This window comes from Mesitornis unicolor, unplaced genomic scaffold (assembly GCF_000695765.1).
Source record: "Mesitornis unicolor isolate BGI_N332 unplaced genomic scaffold, ASM69576v1 scaffold32547, whole genome shotgun sequence".
Taxonomy (NCBI): domain Eukaryota; kingdom Metazoa; phylum Chordata; class Aves; order Mesitornithiformes; family Mesitornithidae; genus Mesitornis; species Mesitornis unicolor.
This window is the reverse complement of record NW_010194923.1, coordinates 5,846-26,719: the sequence shown is the minus strand read 5'-3', so window position 1 is coordinate 26,719 and position 20,874 is coordinate 5,846. Positions and strand designations below refer to the sequence as shown.

At 40.9% G+C, this 20,874-nt stretch overlaps 1 protein-coding gene across 1 annotated transcript; it reads right to left on the bottom strand.

Annotated features, from left to right (window-relative positions):
* Window positions 1-282: 282 nt before the first annotated feature.
* Window positions 283-19,355, bottom strand: AKR1A1 (aldo-keto reductase family 1, member A1 (aldehyde reductase)). Its single transcript, XM_010187958.1, has 9 exons — window positions 19,266-19,355; window positions 13,429-13,538; window positions 12,099-12,108; window positions 10,799-10,950; window positions 7,687-7,882; window positions 6,900-7,099; window positions 5,791-5,863; window positions 4,263-4,349; window positions 283-572 (listed from the first exon to the last, which is right to left on the bottom strand). Exons 1-9 carry the CDS (start codon window positions 19,353-19,355, stop codon window positions 507-509), a joined length of 984 nt encoding a protein of 327 aa, XP_010186260.1. The 3' UTR covers window positions 283-506.
* Between the last annotated feature and the right edge of the window lie 1,519 nt (window positions 19,356-20,874).

The following is a 20,874-nucleotide window of genomic DNA, read 5'->3' as shown; positions in this document are numbered from 1 at the left end:
TTCATGAGTGTTTTATGGACTTAGGGGAACTGGTAGCACATTTTATTCCCTGTATGAAAATATTAATAAAGATACCAAAGTCAGTGGCTGAGCAGCTGTTTAGTCTGAAAATGCTTCCGTGCGTTTCTGCTCCCTTTTCTCCCCCCTCATGCTAATAACTAAAGCTTTCAGAACTGTTTCACAGGCAGTAAACCCGAAGTATTGCCCTAACCTGGTAATGATGTGCTTGGAACTTGATTTAGGCTCACCCACCCTTTACCTAAATCTCCAAAAGATTTGATGCTTCCAGGAGCAAGCTTGCAGTCGTTGTAATAAATCCACAAACTCTAACGTGGAAGCTGCAGTATCTCCAGAAAGGATCTCAGCTAGAAGCAGTATGTTGTAAGAAAGCCTACTCAGGAAGGAAAGTTTTATTTGGACAGGTTTTTTGACAAGTTGTGGCATCAATTACTTTGTGGAAGAGCATGCAGAGGAGCATGTTATTCTCACACCTTATTTTCAAGTAGCTAATAGGGGTCATTGAAGGGGTAATAGGGGTGTCCAGCGTCTCTTGCTACTAGCTTTCCATCCACCTGTGGAGTAAACAGACAGACTCAGGTCAGGAACATAAACTAAACATTCTTACTCTCTGTTTCAAACTCTCCATAGTTTAGACTTCTAAGTCTTCATATCCCAAACACCTGGGAGCACCTTCTTCAGCTTAAACAAGAGCTGTTTCTTGTACCCCTGGGCCTCTTAGGACTTCTTGAAATAAAAATTTAAAAAGTATTTTTTTTTAGAAAGAGACAGATTTCTGTAGCCTACAGCAAGAAGCTGCTGAGGCTTGAAGAATTAAATTAGGAATAGTTAAATGCCTTTTGCCTTGTAGCTGTTAACGAGTTGAAGTGTGCAAGTTACAGCACTCAAACACTTCATGAGTTGGAGCCTTTGCTCACGTCTCTGTGACAGAGTTGCCAGGCTGCCAGTTTCACAGATGGGTAGGATAAACCACACCAAGTAACTCGTTCAGGGTCACACGCTGAGTATTGATGGTGTCACTGAACTCCTTCATAGCACTTTTTGTTGAAGAACGTTTCCATGGAAGACCAGCTTCTCCAGCTGTAAAATGGGAATACTGAAGCTGATGTTCACAGGTAATGAGAAATGCAGGCTCAGGCTGCCCCAGAAGCAGACGTGGCCATGCAGAAGTCCCAGTTCCTACATCCCACCTCTAAGTATTCAGATGCACAAGTTGCATTTCTAGTTGCATTAAGTCCATTGCAACACCCACGGCTTCCAAGGAGCCGAGATAAAACCTTGCTCTTCATCTGTAATGTTTGGGGAAATTTAGGTGCAGCATTGGCTAAGAGAAACACAGCCTCCCTGGGTGACAGACTAGCACCATTCAGCTAAAACCTACATGAAGCAACTGATGACTGAATAAAAGTTATGTTACAGAAATAATTGATTGTTATACATACATGTGATTTTTATATTAATGTGATGTTAGAGATCACTCAATATGTTACCGGGACAGAGGGAATCACAGGGACTTTGAAACCAAGTATCCACTACCTGCGAATCCCTCTGTTAGCTTTCAGTGCAAAACCTGCACTTCAAAGCAACGACCAGAACCTCTCCTAATGAATGGTTTACCGTGATGACTACTGAAGTGTGAAATGAGTCACCTGGGGGCACTACAGAGCAGAAAACCAAGATGTTACGGTTGAACATTCACTGACACTCAGATTAAAATAAAATAAAGGTGAAATGAAGCTGTCAACTGAAGGCAATCCTTAGAACTATGGACAAAAGTACCACAGTGTCCTCAGATTTCCTCATATTCTCTTAAGAGCCAACAACTTCCTCATGTTCCTAGAATTCATATTCCTAGTTTCCCCCCAGTTTATTCCCCCTGCGTATTTCACCACACGAAACAGCTCTTCAGGTAAGCATTCTTGTTCATAGCATGTCAAGACAGCAGCTGCCTGAAGCGAGGTTTCACGTAGCTGATTCCAGGCTACCCCAGGAATTTGAGAGAAGGAAGGAGGGGATAAAATCAGCAGTGAGTATCAAAACCAGACATCATCAGATGTACACCACCATGACTCCTCCTCTCCTGGCTTGCTAGTCATTCAGGTTACACTTCAGTATATTCCTTGGCCAATTATGGGTTCCCAAAAGTTTGGATTTCAAGATGGTGCAAGGTAATTTCCAACCTCTATCCAGATAATGAAGTACTAGAGTATAAAGCAACTTAAAATGTCTGCATACAGTGTAATAGCCTCTCCTCAGACTTTAAACAAAAACACCACGTGGAGAAGAGCAGCACAACTATAAGAACTTGTGGTTATATATCAAGGAAGTAAAGCAAGGGAAAAGCGTCTTGTCAGTTATGACAGGGACTCTGATATTTCTGCCAAATCACACTTTGAAATCCAGACACTATAAATTAGATTCATAGAGGAGATAAGCATGAAAGGTAAGACTGGAATTTTAATTCGCAGTTGATGAAAATTCTTTCTGATAAGCCCAGAAGGGATGGGCAGGAGACAAAAGGTTCTGCTGGAGATCTCACAGCTGCAGAGTCACATTTTAATTCTCCTCATCTTGCTCCTTCCTGTACTGTTACCTGACAATATGGCCATAGCTTTGAAGCCCAGCTGCATCACATTCACTCTTTTTCAGTTGGATGGGCTAGCACTTTGAACTGCATTACATCTCTCCTCTGTGTATCGCTGTGACCAGATCAGGTCTCCCAGGTAACAAAAGCATGCGAATTATCCCTGACTCATTCAAGCCAGGCTACGTTCTAATGTATTTTTCAGTTTCATTAACAAATCAACTTTGTTTGCAGCACAAGCAGCAAAACACTTGAAAGAAACATATTGTCAGCAGCAGGTGTGCTTGTCACTACCACATTCACACCGATAAGCAGCAAAGTTTCCAGTTTGGTGCACAAACTCCTGATCCACAAACACAAAGATAATGTTGGTTACAGGGATGTGGGCGTTTGTATTTACACACACATACTGAAGCAACCCTACACTTTTAAAAGCATGGCCTTGAAGCTCTCATAAGCTCCAGCATGACAAACAGTGAAAGCTGTAGCAAGTATCTCACTGCACATTCACAACTTCTCTTTTCTAACTCGGACTAGTCACTGATATGCTCTCAAGTACTCAAAACAACTCAATAATAAACCTTGGGGAAAAGCTTTCCCCAAAGAATTCCTGCAGTCTGTAGCCACTGACTACTGAAGAATAATTTACAGGCAGAGAAACTGCTGGAGAGGCAAGGGTATGCTTGACAGCTTCCAAATTTGCAGAGAACCCTACGTATCTATGCAGTGTACTGGATAAGGGATAAATCACTTCAGACTCATAGCACAGTTGCTGTATGTTGGCCAGTGATGCACCAGGGAATGGCAACAGATCCCTGTCGTATAGTCAGAAGCATGACAGGAAGAAATGAGGAACACTATAAAGACAGGAAACAACAAGGCATTGACTTCAGTGGGTTTTTAATTCCCTCCCTCCAGTGAGGGGAAAGGTACAAGGTTAGGTCGTTCAGTATGAGAAAAGAATGGCCAAGAGGACTTCAACACTTAAATTGGCTTCTCTAAAAACTGACTGGCATCGTGCAGCACACAAAGTAAGGTTTCATGTGACAAGAGAGAACTACTGATGCTAAAAGATGCTGCAGCTAACGGATTTGGGAAGAAAAGTACAACAGCCTAAGCCAAACTCCTTATGTTGGAGGAAGGTTGTTACAACAGATGCTGAGAGGGGGAACATCCAGTGGAGGGGAGGGGACAAATTCCCTCATGTGATTTCCACAATGGCTGTGGGGAACCAACAGCAGCACCTCAAGTCTTCAGTGATCTTAAAGATTTAGGGTATAAAGTAGATGGGGACAGCTGGAACAAGGAGTAATTCTGGATGAATGGCAGGGACCTTAGCCTGCTCGTACATAAGAACAAATCAGCAGTTTGGTGAGATATGAGATAAGAAGGGACTCCGGCTTAAAGGCACATACATGAACATGTCAGTAATGAGAACTCGAGAGCACCATCAGTGGCCAAAACAGAAGGTAAAAGTTTTCCAAAAGTTACAGTTTTTGTATCCAGCTTTTGAAAAATTCGTAATTTTAGATGCACTAAAAAGATGTAGTGTTCTTCTAGGTAAGTAGTTCTGATGAGGACAGTAAAGGAAAACTGCAAAACACCCAATTTGTCGCCTCATGCACATAATGAAAACTAGTAAAAAAAATAAGAACTTTACCGTAATCATTGGCACAATGTAACGCCAGTTTTTATTCAGGCTTCCAATGTGGTTCATCTCTTCTTCTGTGAGGCTGAAATCAAACACCTGAAAACAAAAGCAAGAGGCTTTATTCAATAACCATAGGTTTTCCATATTTAATTGATGCTGAAGTTTGCCTCTTGATTTTGTGTCCTTCGTAAGTCCCAATCGCCCCCTTGTGCCGTGAATCTCTCCAGAGATCCACAAGGAGTAGAGGCAAAACTTAAATGACTTAAAGGCAAAAAGGCTCCACTTCTCAATAATCCAACACAGACTGGAACAGCAGCAGTGACCCGAGACATTGCTGACTGTTTCAGTGTTTAATTCCAGGTGACAGTGGAATGACACAGTTGTAACTGAGGCAAAAACACACACAAGACTGGAAAAATTTATTAAGCTGTAGTTACATAGTATTTATTTTGTACTTCCAAAAACAAAACCTACACGCTGTATTACAGTTGCAAGATCCCAGTGTTAAAACCCAAGTACATTAAACATACTGCAGCTTGCAATCCTTCAGACACTTCCAGAAGCTGCAACTTTTTAAGTCTGAGCCTCAGACAGAGCGAGTTTCCATGCTACTCTGATCAATTGAATTCACGTATCTGTAAAAGCCTTGGCTTCAGACAGCGTCAGTTTGTCTTCTGTTTATACAAATGAAGTTGCAATTTAACTCATTTTGTAACAAACACCAAAACAAAGGCTTAAAGCCTGAGGTGTTCGTACACTTTGCCATCTCAAAGTTTACACTGATACTGCACAGCATTCTTCCACAGAGATAAAAAGCTGCGGGACTGTTCCTCCAAGTGCGTGCTGCCTATTCAATCAAATATTCTGTTCCCGTGTAGATTTAAACCTCAAGTAACTGCAGTTTACTGGAGTTTCTTGACATTTCTAGCAGGATACTACATGGCAGAACTCAGTTTCACTGCAGTAACAGTTACAGAAACAAGTCCTAACTTAAAAAGATGCAACCAGCCCATCTGTATGATTAAGGTCTGAGAAAATATAGAGAGACTTCCCTCCAAATTAGTGGAAGTCACAACTCTCAAATAATTTCTCAGGTGAACTGTTTCTACTTCAGAGCAGAAGTGAATCACACTAATTCTTCTCCTTCAGCATCACTGCAATGACAGTTCACTGCAGAAATAGTCACCAGCCCTCACTTGCAGGGTAGAGCAAGTCTTACTCATAAAGAGTCATTAGAAGATGCCATTCTTGGATAAATTTGTATCTCAGATAAATTTCAGCAAAGATTGTACTTTGCAGAAGTTAAATGAATAATCTTTACCTTTTGATAACAAGGCCGTGCACGTGCACATATGCAAACACGCTCAGTTGCTTAAAACACAATCAAGTTTGTTTTCCAAAAATCTTTACTCTCACTTCTAAGTGTGCGCGTACACTGATGAACAAGTGTGAACCAAGTGCCTCAGCTCGTTGTTCTGCAAGTAGTAGGGCACACAAAAGGACACTGCTGAAACTCCTTTCCTCCATCTAAACTCACCTGGATATTCTGCTGAATGCGAGCAGGAGTGACACTCTTGGGAATGGCAACCACTTTACGCTGCACTTGCCATCTGTTAAGAGAAGGAGAGAGGTTTTCTGTGCGTGCAGCCCAAGAATCACAATGTTTAGTTTGGTTGAATAATTATCTGTGGCATCAGAGATGCCGCTTACGTTTCTATGTGAAATCAAAATACCAAGAAGAGGGCTGATAGAGCACTGTGCTGTATTAGGACCTAGCATGTCCCAGCTCAAGCAAAACAGTAGCCACTGGCCTGAACAATGAGAGGAAGATGTTCATGCCTTTGAACAAGCAAGCAAGTTTCAGGTGCTTTAAGCCTAGAAACCCAAGAAACAGTCAGAAAAAAAAATGTCCTGAAGCATTTTATGCAAGTTCTAACATGACAAATACCAAGATATTAGAAGAAAACCCAGATCCCTCAAGCGCCTCTCTAGTAGTTTGAGCACACAGTCTTGAATATGTTCATCTGCCAGGGTAATTTGCTGCTGCTGTACTAGTGATATTGATAGATACAGAGCCAGACCAAAAAAAAAAAAAAAGGAGGATTGAAATCCAATTTTACTTTACAAGGTGCTTGCTGATCGTATTCTGGATATCACTCAATCATCTTGTTTCCCAGTATCCAGCAGCTGGCTTTTGCTGTATAAAAATGAAACAGCAAATGGTTCTTCAGTGCAAAGAAGGATGGTCCCTTCCTCAGTTCCTCTTCTTGGGAACCCATTTGAATGTAGCAGCAAGAGCTCAAGAGTTCAGGCAACTACCAACGAGCAAATTCAGTAGGTGGAACTCAAATGTGGTACGCTGCTGCCTTAATTGTCCTACGGCTGCTCCATGGCAGGTAAGGCAGTGAACTGTCCCAGGCATGAATGCAGGCCCTGAATGGACCACTCTGACCTAGTTCATGCACCTGCCCTAACATGAACTCTGTAAAACAAGAACCAAACGGGGTTTGATTTTGGCACTCTGATTTTAACTCCCCACCGATGGGAAATACCATGTAGTTTAAGTAGATTCCTTCTAGCTCGCATGCTTTGCTTTATTTACATCCCATATCCCAAACACCACTCTCTCTCACAATTGTTCTGTACCTGAGGATGATCTGTGCAGGTGACTTGCTGTATTTTTCTGCCAGTTTTTTAATCCCAGGTTCTTCTAGAAGCACAGGCTCATCTGGGTGTTTCCACATGCGATCTGGAGAACCAAGGGGACTGTAGGCAGTGACAACCAGTCCTCGTTTCTGGCAGTGAGCTATCAGCTCGTTCTGAGCTAGGTAAGGATGGCATTCTACCTATTAAAATGACCCACAATGAATGGCTGGAGAACACATGCCAACACAAAACCCTAAACAAACAGGAAGGCAGAAAGCACAGCAGAACCAAACACATCACATGTCTTTCCAGATTCTGGAAAACATTACGAGGATAATGTTTAAGTTAAGGAGAATAAAAATGTGTCTAGTAGGCTAAGTTTACAGAAAAAGGGGAACAGATCACCTAAATTTAGACTGCTGGATTTTCCCCATGTACCAAACAGATCCTCCAACAAACAAGGAAGCTCTCCATAGAAGGGATTCAAGTTACTCTCCCACAGTCTTTCTTTCTTGCAGAGTAAAACGATCCTCACAGGGAAGACAAACTCTTCTACAGACCTGTTCAACTAAGCAGGTATAAATGGCCACAGAACAGAACATGGATATAGGCCTCCTCCCCAGCAAATTAATGTGCCTGGAAAGACCACTTGTGCAGCTACTCCTGCAGAGCCAGCTATATTCCTCCCTGTACATCAGAACCTGCACCCCTTGTGCATTGGTCTGCAAATTCTTCACTCCTATGGACACATAGGAAAGGTATTCATCTTCTACTTCATTCATCTTACCTGGAGCACAGCTGGTTTGACAGTAGCCACACTTAGCACATCATCGATCTGACGACTGTTGAAGTTTGACAGCCCAATGGCTTTCACAAGACCTTTTTCAACCAGCTTCTCCATAGCCTTCCAGGTATCCTTGTAATCAGTGTAATCATAACGCATGGTGTTATCAGGATTCTTTGGGAAGAGATTGTCCCCTCGTCTACAGCACCAAAAAGCAAAGTGTAAGTACATATACCACATTATTTTTATTATGTTTTTAACAAAACAAAAACAAACCACAAAAAAAAACCAAAAAACAAACAAAAAACTTTCCTCAAAGTATTCTCAAAAGCTTACACATAGTTTGGAGGGTAGAGTAAAAACAGAGCTAATTTGTCTGTTGAATTCCACTATGCTGACCTAACCTGTAAGAAATTATTTCACATAGTCTTCCCTATGTACTTGTTACACAGTACTTTTAACTACTTACCTAGATGGTAGTGACTACACAGAACTGATAAGCCACTGTATACACAGCAGCATCTCTCTGCACGTGTTGATCCTAGCACAACAGCTGATTTAGAGAGCAGGAACTCAGAGAGCAGCTTTAGTTTTTCAATGTATTTGAGGGAGGACTGATATTCTTCATAGAGATCTTGGTTTAAGAGCTACCTAGGCGAGACTGCACACAGCAGCATCTCTCTGCACGTGTTGATCCTAGCACAACAGCTGATTTAGAGAGCAGGAACTCAGAGAGAAGCTTTAGTATTTCAATTTATTTTTGAGGGAGGACTGATATTCTTCATAGTTTGTCTGGAGCTGCTACCAAAGAGATCTTGGTTTAAGAGCTACCTAGGAGAGACTGCATTCAAAATACACTGGTTTCCCAATCCCTCTGCAATCTGTAGCAGTGTCAGCACTTGATACAAGTGCAAATTCTCACAGAGGTCCTAACATGCACATGTTGATCATAGGTTGGGTGTGCTTCCAGTTAGTCATACCAACCCTTTTGAAAATAAAATAAAATTTAACACCACCTGCCCATCAAAAAACCCACCACCACTGCCAAAAATAATAAAACCGTCACAAAGAACTCGGTTATGCCAGGTGACATCACTGCACTGCCAAAGGGCTGTGACTGGTCTCTGAGCAGTCTGTGCTTGAAGGGGTGCCAGCAATCCCACTGGGAGGGCACCGCTTCATAACCACTGCAGGACTCTGCTAGCCCAGATCCCAGAAATCACCTTACATTGCTCTAGCTCAGCAGTGAACAGGGCAAGAAATGGCCGCATCTGGCAACAAGGGGAGATGGTTCTTGTTCATATCACTGATAGATGTGGAACAAAAAATAACTCTGAGAACCTTACAGGCTCCTGACTCAGAAAAGCAGCCTTGCGTGTCAGGAGTAACATATTAAAAGAGAGATTAATTTTCAAGACCTAGAGGCACTATGATTTTCATCCGGAAGTCTATTTTAATTTCTGTGTAAATAACAATCTTTTGCTAAGCTTCCCCATACAATAGGTGTTATAGGTAACCATGCATTAAAACAGTTGAAGTAAAGCTACTCGAAACCTGTAGAGTGAACAGTTTCCAATAAGGAAACATAAAACTGCTTTATTAGATCACCAGTTTTGTCGACAGTTTCCACAACATCAAGCACATTTAAATACTAGTAGTATCTAAATACACATCGCTACTTGTGTCATGTGTTACTATCAATGTTTAATTTTTATTTTCAATTAACTGGAAAACAGACATGTTTCACAATAGGGGGAATTTTTAACAGCTCTTCCTCCAACCAGTTCTAGTTGAAAACACTTCCTCATTCTGTTATGCTGAGGAATAGATTTGTACTTTGTGCGTCTTTCCTCTTGTCTTTAGCATTGGATTTTGTAAAATTCAGTTCATATGACTAGAAGGGGAAAAAAGAGTTCTCACATTTACAGAGCAAACAGAAAGCCCTTAAAGTGACAGAGTTTCCCTTGCTGAGTGAAGTCACCATGCAAACACCTGGTCAGGAGATTTATTCCCCCCTTGCCTCTTTACTGACTGCAGGGACAGCGGGGCAGAACTGCTTCCACGCCTGCAGGAAAATAAAGCAAGGGACTCTGCTTCTGATGGCACTGTAGGATAAGTGCATACAGCACTTAACTGGAGAACCTTCTCATCTCATATTTCCTCAAATCGTAGAACTAAAGTGCCATAAGAAGTGATGTTCATTTCCTCCTCACAGATACCACCATAATACTGCAGGCGCTTGGCCACTCCAGTGCAGTTAATAACTGTTACTGAAAAGCGCTGTGGTCTTTACAAAGTGCTTAATTCTCATTTTACAGAGAAGAAAAACTAAGGCACAAAGCAGTGACAGAATTTCTTCAAGGTGACCATGTAGGTCAACAGCAGAACCAAGGATAACTGCCACACTTCCCCAATGCCTAGACAAAGACACTAGACCATTTTGAACTACTAACATATTTTAAACTTGACAAAGATTTTCCTTCACAGCAAGCCGAATGTTCGGCTAGTGTAAGATGGCAAGCTTCAGCATAGAAACCTGTCCCATAAAGCTTGATCACTTCTTTCCAGTTAGACAACTTTCAGTTGCCTAACTTTGGCACCCATGCCAAACTGTTAGAGCCTCATTTCATTACCTAGCTGTTCTCACTGTTAAAAAAATTTGAGCAATTGCTTAAAGATTTTAAATGAAGACTTAATATCCATTTTCCAGCCTCATCACTGCTACATAATGAGAACAATTCTCTCTTTTGTATTTACAATACTTCCACACAAATGCAGAAATTTGGTCTCCTTTGCTGTAAGTTTTCAGACATGCTACAAATCTAACAGTAAACAAATTCTCACCCAACTGAAATTCAAAGACGAATTAAATTCAAACAATTGTTTCTGTGAATGAATGGGCCGAACACGAGTAAGTGTACAGATTATGGGTAGAAAAGAACGTCTGTATGACTGTCTGTAGGACTACACCATTAGCCACACTGAAAAATATCTTCCAGGCAGTATATACAGGAAGAAATTCACAGCCTAGAAAGAAGCTCCTCAGGACATAACATCAGCCACTTCCGTAAAACCAGGGTTTCTGCTTTCTGTGCCCCTTCCAGGTAGAACTTACTCAAAGGCATGAGGCCAGTGCATGAGGTACAGGTCCAGGTAATCCAGTTTCAAATCTCCAAGTGTTTTCCTTAGTGCTAGCTCTACATCTTCAGGGTGGTGCTTGGTATTCCAGAGCTTTGATGTTACAAACAAGTCCTCCCTTTTAATAACCTTTAGGAAAGGGAGGAGAGCATAACTTAATGAGAGAAATCCAGAAAGGTAATTGTAGCAATTCCACAAATAGAAATTAATTAAAATAAAATTTAAATTTAATAAAATTAAAACAAATAGAACAATTTAAATTTAAAAAAAAGTAACACATGGAGCCTACACATTAAACCTTTCAAAAACACACTGGATGGAGAAGAGCAAGAGAAAAACATGCTTACATTGACAAGTCCTAAAGGACACCTAATGCTTAGCAATTTATTAGAAGCTTTGAAAAACAAAACAATCCCCTACACACACAGACACACACAGACACACACGCACTAGTCTCCAAGCTTTCCAGTTCAAGGGTTAAAGCCACTACTAAGTGGCCAAAAGAAAGATTACTCGGTTTATTCATATGTAAATTTGGTAATTTCTATTTAACTATTCACATATTCCAGGCACAACCAGCTAACTTACTATATTCATCACATGTTATAAATCAAGAATGTTTTTTTGTGGGAAAACAAACAGAAGAAGTTTCCCCAAACCTCTGCATTTGAGTTCCTAGGTTCTGGGAGGAAGACACTAAGAACTGAGCACCCTGTGGCCTGTATTGGAAGAGTAAGGTGCACAAATGAAACAAATGAAAAGCTGGCTAACAAGGAAGTATAAAACACAAAAGGGAAATAATATTTGACACTTCTCACTAACTTATGTAGGACCAAGTTTCACTCAAGTCTATACTTTGTAAAAGCTGGAATGATTAATTGCTTCATTTCTCTCTTCCAACCATTCCGTTATTTGTGTTTCACATATGACTGCTGTATTCAAAGAAAGAGATGTTTTAAAAATACTAGTTTTAAGTTAGCTAGCTAAGGCACAGAATAAGAGAGTCCTATGCTTCCCTATATTAGTTACCATATCTAGTAGGAAGGAATCCCTAGGGCAAGCTGACAACAGCCTTTCTCAAGCTAATCACATAACAAAGAGATTGCCCTAAAGCCAAGGCAAGAGCAGCAGGAACATAAGAATGTTCCTTCCATTGTAACCTGACAGGCGCGATAATGTAAGAAATATTCTTATACTCCTATACATGTGTATTGACTAACTTTAGCTAGAAAGAAGCTTCGTAAAGGTAATAGGATTTTAGTCTGTCTGAGGCCCACTTTGCCGTCTCTGCCTTTCCAGATGGAGGCATAGATAAGGAGTTAATGAATCACCCTACTCAGACCAACTTGAGGAGTCAGCCTTTGTGAAAACAAAAGCACAGGAACCTGATAAGAAGACTCTATGAAGACACAGCTCAAGTGACCATTCCTCAGACCACTGGAAGACCATTCCCCATGCTAATCCAGCGTGCACAATTACTATGCAGATATTTTAATTAGGTACAGGAAATGTAGCGTGTAAGTAAACTTTTTACTGGGAATGTAATACACATGTAAACTTTTAGTGTCATGAATGTGTCTGTGTAAGGCACATACAAGCTACCAGCAACAGCTAATACTTTGAGCATACAATTATTAAATCATACACGTATGCTCCCAGCGCTGAATTAAAGAATGTCTTGCTTTCTGACTCCTACAAACTGGTCTTAGAAAGTTATTGAGCTGATATTTCGGTAACGCCAAGTGGTCTGAGCCTGCACAGGTAATTCTTCTGGCCCCTCCAGCCAACAAAAGCAAGAGTATGAATTTCAGATTCACCTCAGGTCACCTGTAGGAATGCCTGTCACATCACATTATGTTTAGGCCATGACTCTCAAGTGCAGGCCTAGAGTCGTTACCAAACCTTCAAATGCAATCACTGTTCAAAAAAAAAGTAACGCCAAGTGGTCTGAGCCTGCACAGGTAATTCTTCTGGCCCCTCCAGCCAACAAAAGCAAGAGTATGAATTTCAGATTCACCTCAGGTCACCTGTAGGAATGCCTGTCACATCACATTATGTTTAGGCCATGACTCTCAAGTGCAGGCCTAGAGTCGTTACCAAACCTTCAAATGCAATCGCTGTTTAAAAAAAAAAATAATACAATACCTATTTGCTCTCTCATATTTGATCTATAACAAAAAACCCACAGTCACTGAATTCGCTGTGGTTACCCACCACTGCATGCTATTCTAGACTGGCAAACGAGAGTAATTTTTCCTATAAACCATGGCAGTTATTTTCTATTTTATCTAGTGATTCTTGAAACCTCCGATTTTTTAAACACCCAAATGGAGATGCCTGGGGGGGAAGGAGGGCAGCAAAATTTTAAACAGGCATTTTCTGTAGGTTCTATGCAAATATTCCTGACAATCTTTTCTCCTCCTAACAGCCAGGACAGTTATAGAGGAGAGAAAGCCCCCTTTCATGTCTGCTCCTGATGAATAACAAACAGCTGGAACAGACCAGGAGGAAAAGCCACAAATGTTAACTTCACAGTCTACTGTAAAGTTTTACAGTTGTAGATTTTGACACAACATACAGTCAGCACGGTGGTTCTTGTGTTATTACCTTGTTGGGTCCTGGAAAGCCTCACCGATCTCTGCTTCGTTGCTGTAAGCTGCTGCGCAATCGATGTGGTGATAACCCACACTTAGGGCAGATTTCACTGCTTCTTTCACCTGTAATCAGAAACAGATTACTCAATGCAAGCAGTGAAGAGGAACACGTGAATGGAAGGAAGAAGGAAAAAAGTTAGGGCCTTAGCGAGGAACATCCCCAGAGCATAAGGTCATAGGATATGGTCCTCTGTGGCACAGCCTTTAGGAGTGAAGAGCTAACTGCTAATGTGCTCAAGAAAACAGAGCGTGCACACAGGCCAAGCATGCAAGAACTCACCAGACAGAACAGGGGTTTATTCTTAACCATAGTTGTCACACTTTTCTTAAATATAAAGTCAGCTTTAAGAAGCAGTTTTCAAATAAATCACGGCTCAGAAAGACAAACTTTCTGGAACTAACAGGCCAGTTCATCAATTTCAGTCAAGCCTGGAAGATATCTCCAGTAAAGGAAGAGTCTGGTTTCTAATTCCAGAATTGCAAGAGTTTGGGTTTAGTTCAACTTCTAACGCTTAATTTCTAAGATAGTGCTATTTTATGGCACATTTTTTTCTTCATGTCTCATTTTCACTAATTGCACAACCACAAGAGTCACTATACTGCTGAACATTAACCCATGGACTGCAAAACATCTCCTGATAATGCTCTCAACTTTGCGTTTTGCTTTCCACACTGCTGACAAAGGAGGTGTTGCCAACAGCAATGCATCCCTTTCAAGAATCAAGGATTACTACAGATTTCAGTGTCGTCATCATCTCCCATTAGGTTGATGAGCATTAAGTAAAATCTATTTCATTTCACTTCCAGTGGATAGAGTAAGCACATGTTCTCCTTTGAACCTATTCATCTGAAGCACTATAGTAAGAGTACATCTTATCTGTACAGGAATTTCTATACATTGCTCTTCACTGAATTGTCTCTTGAGACTGGGGGGGGGTTGTAAATTACTCTGTGTATAAGGCTTGATGCAACAGAGCCCTAATATATTTATAGAGATTACATCTCTCTTGTCAAGAGAGGAAATAAAATGTGAAAAAGATCTCTCTTCTACTGGTGGATTTCAGTTGTTTTTCTTGTCAAGAACCGCAGTAAAGGCAGACACAGGATATTCTGACTGCATTCTTTGGCATTTTGAGAGGAAAACTAGAATGTACACCAGTTTCCCTTAGCCAGAATGACAAAGCACTTCGATTACAGCAATGAAGGAAGCTCTTCCTTTCTCTAGCAGGATGGTATTTACGGTCCTTGTTTCACTTTGATAAAGACATTCCTCAGAAGGTCACTACGAAGTCAAAGTGGTAATTCTGAGGTCACTTGAGACATACTAAAGGCTTTTAAGATTCAATATCCCCCCTCCAAAAAGGTGATAGTTGTGAAGCTGAGGCAGAAAGGAAATGAAAACCAGCCGTGTTCTTTGTACTAATCCTCCACTTCTTCTATAGGATAATATTTTTCTTTAATCCAAGCAGGCACAAAATTTGCCATAAAATCAAAGAGCATCACTCACAGAAAACTAGGGATGACGCACTCCAAACAGGTCTTTTTCAAAGCTATAAACAAGAGGTTGTATTTCTGTATCAGCATGTTTTGATAAGTTTCTAGCACTGAAAAAACTGGCACTGGTCATTTAAATAAGGTTTGGATTTGGGCAAAATCTGTATTTGTGTAAACTACTTTGAGTCTACCAAGACATCCCAATGTGAACTGAGAGTTTCTGTTCCACGCAAAAGGCAAACAACCAAGAGAAAATGTGTAAAAAAAAATAAAGGCATTTGTAAAGGGGAAAAATCCACCTAATAACAGATAGATATAAATTCAAGAAGAGTACTTGTTTTATCAAAAGGTTTGACATTTTTATGATTATGTTCACAGGTACCTGAATTGCCTGGCAAAGAAGAAAAAAAAAAAGACAACAGAAGCAGCTGGAGATTCACACACCTCTGGGTATTTGGTGCTGTGAAGTAACAATAGCCAAAGGATCCTTCAAAACTCTCCATCTATTCTTTAGTTTAGGCTGTCAATACTGCTATGAAAGCAGCAATTACTGAGTTCATTTTGCATTGGGAAGTCACGTAGTCGCAGTGTGACTCACCAACCTAGCATCATTTAACAACAGAAAGTAGGTCTGAAAGGATCTTGAGACATCATCTAGTCTGTCCTCATGATCTGCAGCAGGGCCAACTAAGTCCAAACCACTCCTACACAGACTGGTCAAAACCCTTCTTGTAAGTGACAGGCAGTCTATTCCAATGCTTAGGGTATCTTTATGTCCAAAGCCTCCTAGATGTCCAACCAAGATGGCCTTGATGCCATATCCTACTCCTCACACAAATTAAGTTCATGGCTTCCCCCCATCGAGGGCTTTTTGTGTGTTCATAAAGCACCAGCATGCCTCCTTTCAAATCTCTTGATTGTGTAACTGTAGGCACTTCCATCTTTCATCACAACTCACCTTTCCCAAACCTCGCATCACTGTTGCTGCTGTCTCATGCTTTTCTTGAAGTGATTTGCCCCAGAACAGCCTCAGTATTGCAGCTGAAACCTTACTCTCCTTCATTGTACAGCAAAGTCCTAGCAACTACACTCTCAATTACGCAGCCTAGCAAGGGACTTGGCCTTCACAGCCACACTCGTATTTGAAACTAGAGGAACTCAATATTGCTAATAATCAGTGGCAGATTCACAAACAGAATCCATAAGTTCCAATTCATTGTAATACCCATTACTAGATTTCCAGTTCTTCAATTTGCCCATCATAAGGTGGAAAACTAACAAGGCATTTTTGTAATTGCAAGCAGCACAGGGTTCAAGTGACTAGGGAGCCTCTCCTGCACAGGCCCAAGCCATTATGAAGAGGCTTTCACTCTAGTGGTTTCAGTGAATCATACCTGGAAAGAAAAGGCTCTGATAGCCTCCCCTGCTTCCTGCAAAGCTGTCACATTTTAGCAGTTCACGTACATTTGCCAATGGGAAAAAACCCCCACCAAAAATCCACATGATATTCAGGTGCAATATGACCAGAACATAAGTGTTGCTTCATCAGTTTGTACATACTGTATTAAAATTTCCTGAAAAGGAACTTGGACCACCACATAAGTAATGCCGACTTAGAGCTGACATTCTCTAGAGTTTTGCTTCCTATCCCTCAGATGTGGAATTCAAGTTCCTCCCTTAATGTATACCAGTAGCAGTGAATTTTTGTGCATGTGACAAGGATTGTCTAACAAACTTTTCAAGAACTAAACAGTCTCCTCTATAGCTGCAATCCTGTCACAAGACACCCAGTCTGACTCGTTTTCTGAAGAACACGTTTCCTCTTCAGCTTTCCTGAAGCTTCACACAGAAATACAGCTTCCCTCAGCCCCATGTCTGTCTTCCCCACAGAGCCAACCTCTGCCAAAGCAGGTTAGACCATTCATCTGGTGGAGATCAATCCTTCAGGCTGAAAGCATGGCCCACTTGAGAGAACAAAGCATTAAAGGATTACAGATAATAAAGCTCCAACATTAAAAATCCCATGCTACTGATACTCTTGATGCCTCTGTCTGAATGGTCTTCTCTTTGAACTCATTCATGCTGCCAGTTCATAAGCTTCTGTACTGTGCTCCCTTTCATTCAATAGCCCTCCATTATGTTCCTATGGTAACATGTAAAACAAGTTTCTCTCCTAGGATTTGACCATGTAAGGCAGAAAATATGCTATTATTTTCAGTTAGTCTTCCAACATGGGTTTAGATTCAGTAATTTCCTCCCCCCCTATTCTTACCTTCTAGGAAACTAGGGCTGTATGACACCTTTGTACTGGACTGCTAACAGCAAGGCTTGTTTAGGATCAGGAATAGTAACAGCAATAATAAAGGAATGAGTCTAGAGAGTAAGGTCAAGACTGCAAAGCAGCTTGGCAAGGAAAATAATTACAATCTCCAAAATATTTACCTGAAATAATTCAAACACCATCCACTTCCACTCTGGTTTTTAATGCACAAAAGAGCTTTTGATAAATAGCCTCTACTTGGGAAACAACTAGATTAAATACAATCAATTACCATCCTTCTGCTTCTTTAAGCTTTTGGTCTTTAGTCTTTAATTCACATTGACCATTATTCTTCCTGAACTACATCATGCCCTCTTAAGTGTAAATCATTTGGACACTGCCAAATTGCTGGTATGCTTCTGAATTTGATAAAACTCCAATAAAAAAAAAGCAAGTTAGGCAAACAATTTTGAAGAGTGATAAATAATGATTTATTTACTCCATAGGAAAGAATAGCAGCAACTTCTGTAACTCTGGCCATTTTCACTGCACCTTCTAGATGCTGTTTTCAATACATTCTAGGAATAAGTCTTTGAAGGCAGTAAATATTCCACTGAAGTGATCCCCATTGACTTCCATGGGACCACAGACAAGATCTTTGGATCCAATGTGGGGTTCAGCTGCTAGAAGTACTGCTTACTGTGACAAAATCCATCTGGATTAGGTTTAAACTATGCACAAGGAGGATCTTTCCAGGTTGTTTTGTAAGACTGCACTTGCCTCAGAAACATTAGTGCACAAACCAAACAATGCATTCCTATTTTGTTTATTTAGTTTCAGGCATTTGTTTTAGCATAATGCACATTGAACTGCTTTGGGTGCACAGAAATCCATCCATTAAGCTCCTGCATGTTAATAAACTTAATCCAGCTGTCATCTGATATTTTAAGTGACAGAGCTGAACATTCACCCTTGTCCTCGTTTAAGAGGACTGAGCTCTCACATCAACTCAGCCTCCACGTTAGCACAGCTTCTTTTCCCAACAGATTCACTGTCCTGACAGCTGTTTGGACAGCAAATCCAACAATAAGATGTCTCTGAATATATTTAGGTTTTACAGCTTGCTTCCCACCTGTTCCTCTAGCTGGCACAAGAGAATAGCACAGTGGATCACCTTGAGAAGGATTTTAACTTTTCTTTTCAGTCACAAGGACAATGTCATTTATCATACTCCAAAAAGCATCATGAAACTAACACAAGAGCAGCACTAAAATATACATTTACTGCCCAGACATGCAATAGCACACATAATCCAAAAAGTATTAAAACAACACCACCAACTAAGAATTCCACCAAGCAAGAGGACACTCCTGCTGGACACTGCACAACTTGCTGTGAAAGGCAATCTCTGCCCCCACAAATTTATCTTTAAACTAAATGAAACAGAAAAGTAAGATGGGGGGAGAAGTATTACAACAGGAGGCACAGTCCACAGCACACAAACACTCCCACTGACAGTCTGAGTGTCACACGGAATTGTTTCCAGGTGTGGTGCTGTCAATTCATTTTAGTTGCCTAAAAGCAGGATGACCCAAGCAAGTTCTTCATTTTCTGCTAAACATAGTCTGACCACTGGAACAGGACCTACAACAAGAACAACTACAGTTCCTGCCTCCACAAATAATGCTTTCAACTGAGGCATCAGCCCAAGCCAGAGGGATGTCTGGTCAGACTGGTAGCCTGAGGATTTCCCACTGTTAGGCACCATGCTACAGCCACAGCTTTTGCCCTGTCTCAGCATTTCATCCCACTCATGAGTCTCTTTCTGGATTCATCTCCCAGAGCAGCACTGTCTGACGCTAACAAGTCCTAAGGGATCCTCTGCTGCTGCTGCTTTTGTGTCTTAAGGCCTCATTCCACTGACTTCAGTGGACCTAAGACTAAAACCATCCATGTGAAGGATCCAGGATCTTAAGAAAAGTGCACAAAATACAAATACCAATTGAGAGCACGACATTGCATTGCTCCCTGCTTACCTGGCCACGGTCACTTTTCCAAGTTCCCAGTCCTATGAGGGGCATCTTCTGCCCAGTGTGGAGTGCAACGAAGCTGCATGCTGCAGACATTTTTGCCTGAAGAAGAATAAAACAAACTGAGTTTTGCAGCAATTCAGTAAGTTGCAACAATTTACCTTTTCTATGCAGAAATCAATAAATAGGTTCTCGTGATGCCAGAATAAAAATGGAACAGGTTCGTAACAGTTTTTAGTGGCATGATGGAGATTAACAGCTACCCTGGAGAGACTAGAAAAGAAGCTCTTTTTCTACTCTTCCTTCTCATTCTCTTTTCTCCTTTACAATGCACATGTTTAAGATTTTTTCAGAGTTGAGAAGTGAGAAAAAGGGCAATAACATACAATTAACAGTGGAGCTCAGGTGAAAGTATGCTTTTTAAATTGGTTTTTTAACCAGCAGCAAGCACTGATGAGGCAGAAGGGAGCAGATGTTTGTCGGCCCTTAGTGCACAGTAATTCCACAGGACTTCTGCACTAAGTCTTTCTCTTTCACCAAGTCACTACAAGCTGGCTCAGGAGCCAAGCTCTAATTACCACTGCAGTTGGGGATGGACACATTTTGTCAGAAACAGCTGGTGTAGGTGAAGGTCTGAAGACCTGGTACAGGCAGAGTTTTGATTAGGAGTGAATGGTAAAGGCATTTATGAAGGCATAGCCTGGAAAAAAAATATTAAAACATGCCCCAGAGAACATCACTGCTGGGGGATCAGTCCCATCTTTTTGTGCCAGATATGTGCTTTGTCACCCTTGCATCTCAATTTTCAGTTTCAGAGCTGAACTCATCGCCAAGCTCATTATCAAGGCTGTCTTGCACTGTGAAGAAAACCAGAAACATTTTGGCTTCCTTTGCAACAAGCGTAATTGTTATTAACTGTTACACACCTGCAACAGGCAAATGCTACCAAATGAGAAGACAACCTTCTGAATTTTTTTGGTTAACACTAAAAACACCTTCTCTGATGTGAGGTCAGGGCTATCAGAGAGGACAAATTGGAGGCATTTTCGAAGGTGGACACTAGGAAACAACACAGATCACATAGAACTGGAGTATATATATATATATTTATTTTTCTTTAATCATTCTGACATAGAACTTAAAGCAGGTGTGTGCAAAGTGAGCTAAAATGCAGGTCTTTACATATTGATGTGTTTGAATCCCGAAATAACTTTGTCTTACTGCTCTTTTCTGCCTCCCTGTTCATGCAGAAAGGGATGCAACCTTCTAAAGAGCTGAAAGATTCCCTGTTCCCATACAGCCAAGAGCTGCATGTGGACTCTAATGGAAATTTGAGACTAAGAACTCAATTCTTGCATAAGACACATTTCAAGTACAAACAGAATGCAATAGCTAGCACTGCTATTATAGAAAGTGCCACACATCCGATATAGCATAAATTCAGAGAGGAGCAACATTTTTCTGTTACTAAAAGGAGAATGGAAAAAGATTATGCAAAGTCAGTTGTCACTCTGAGCCTGGACTTCTCTCTCATGCTTAGCACTGCATTATCCAAGCACTTTCCCTGTAAAATTCAACAGGACAAAGGTCCAGCAGGATCTTCCATTATGTGTTG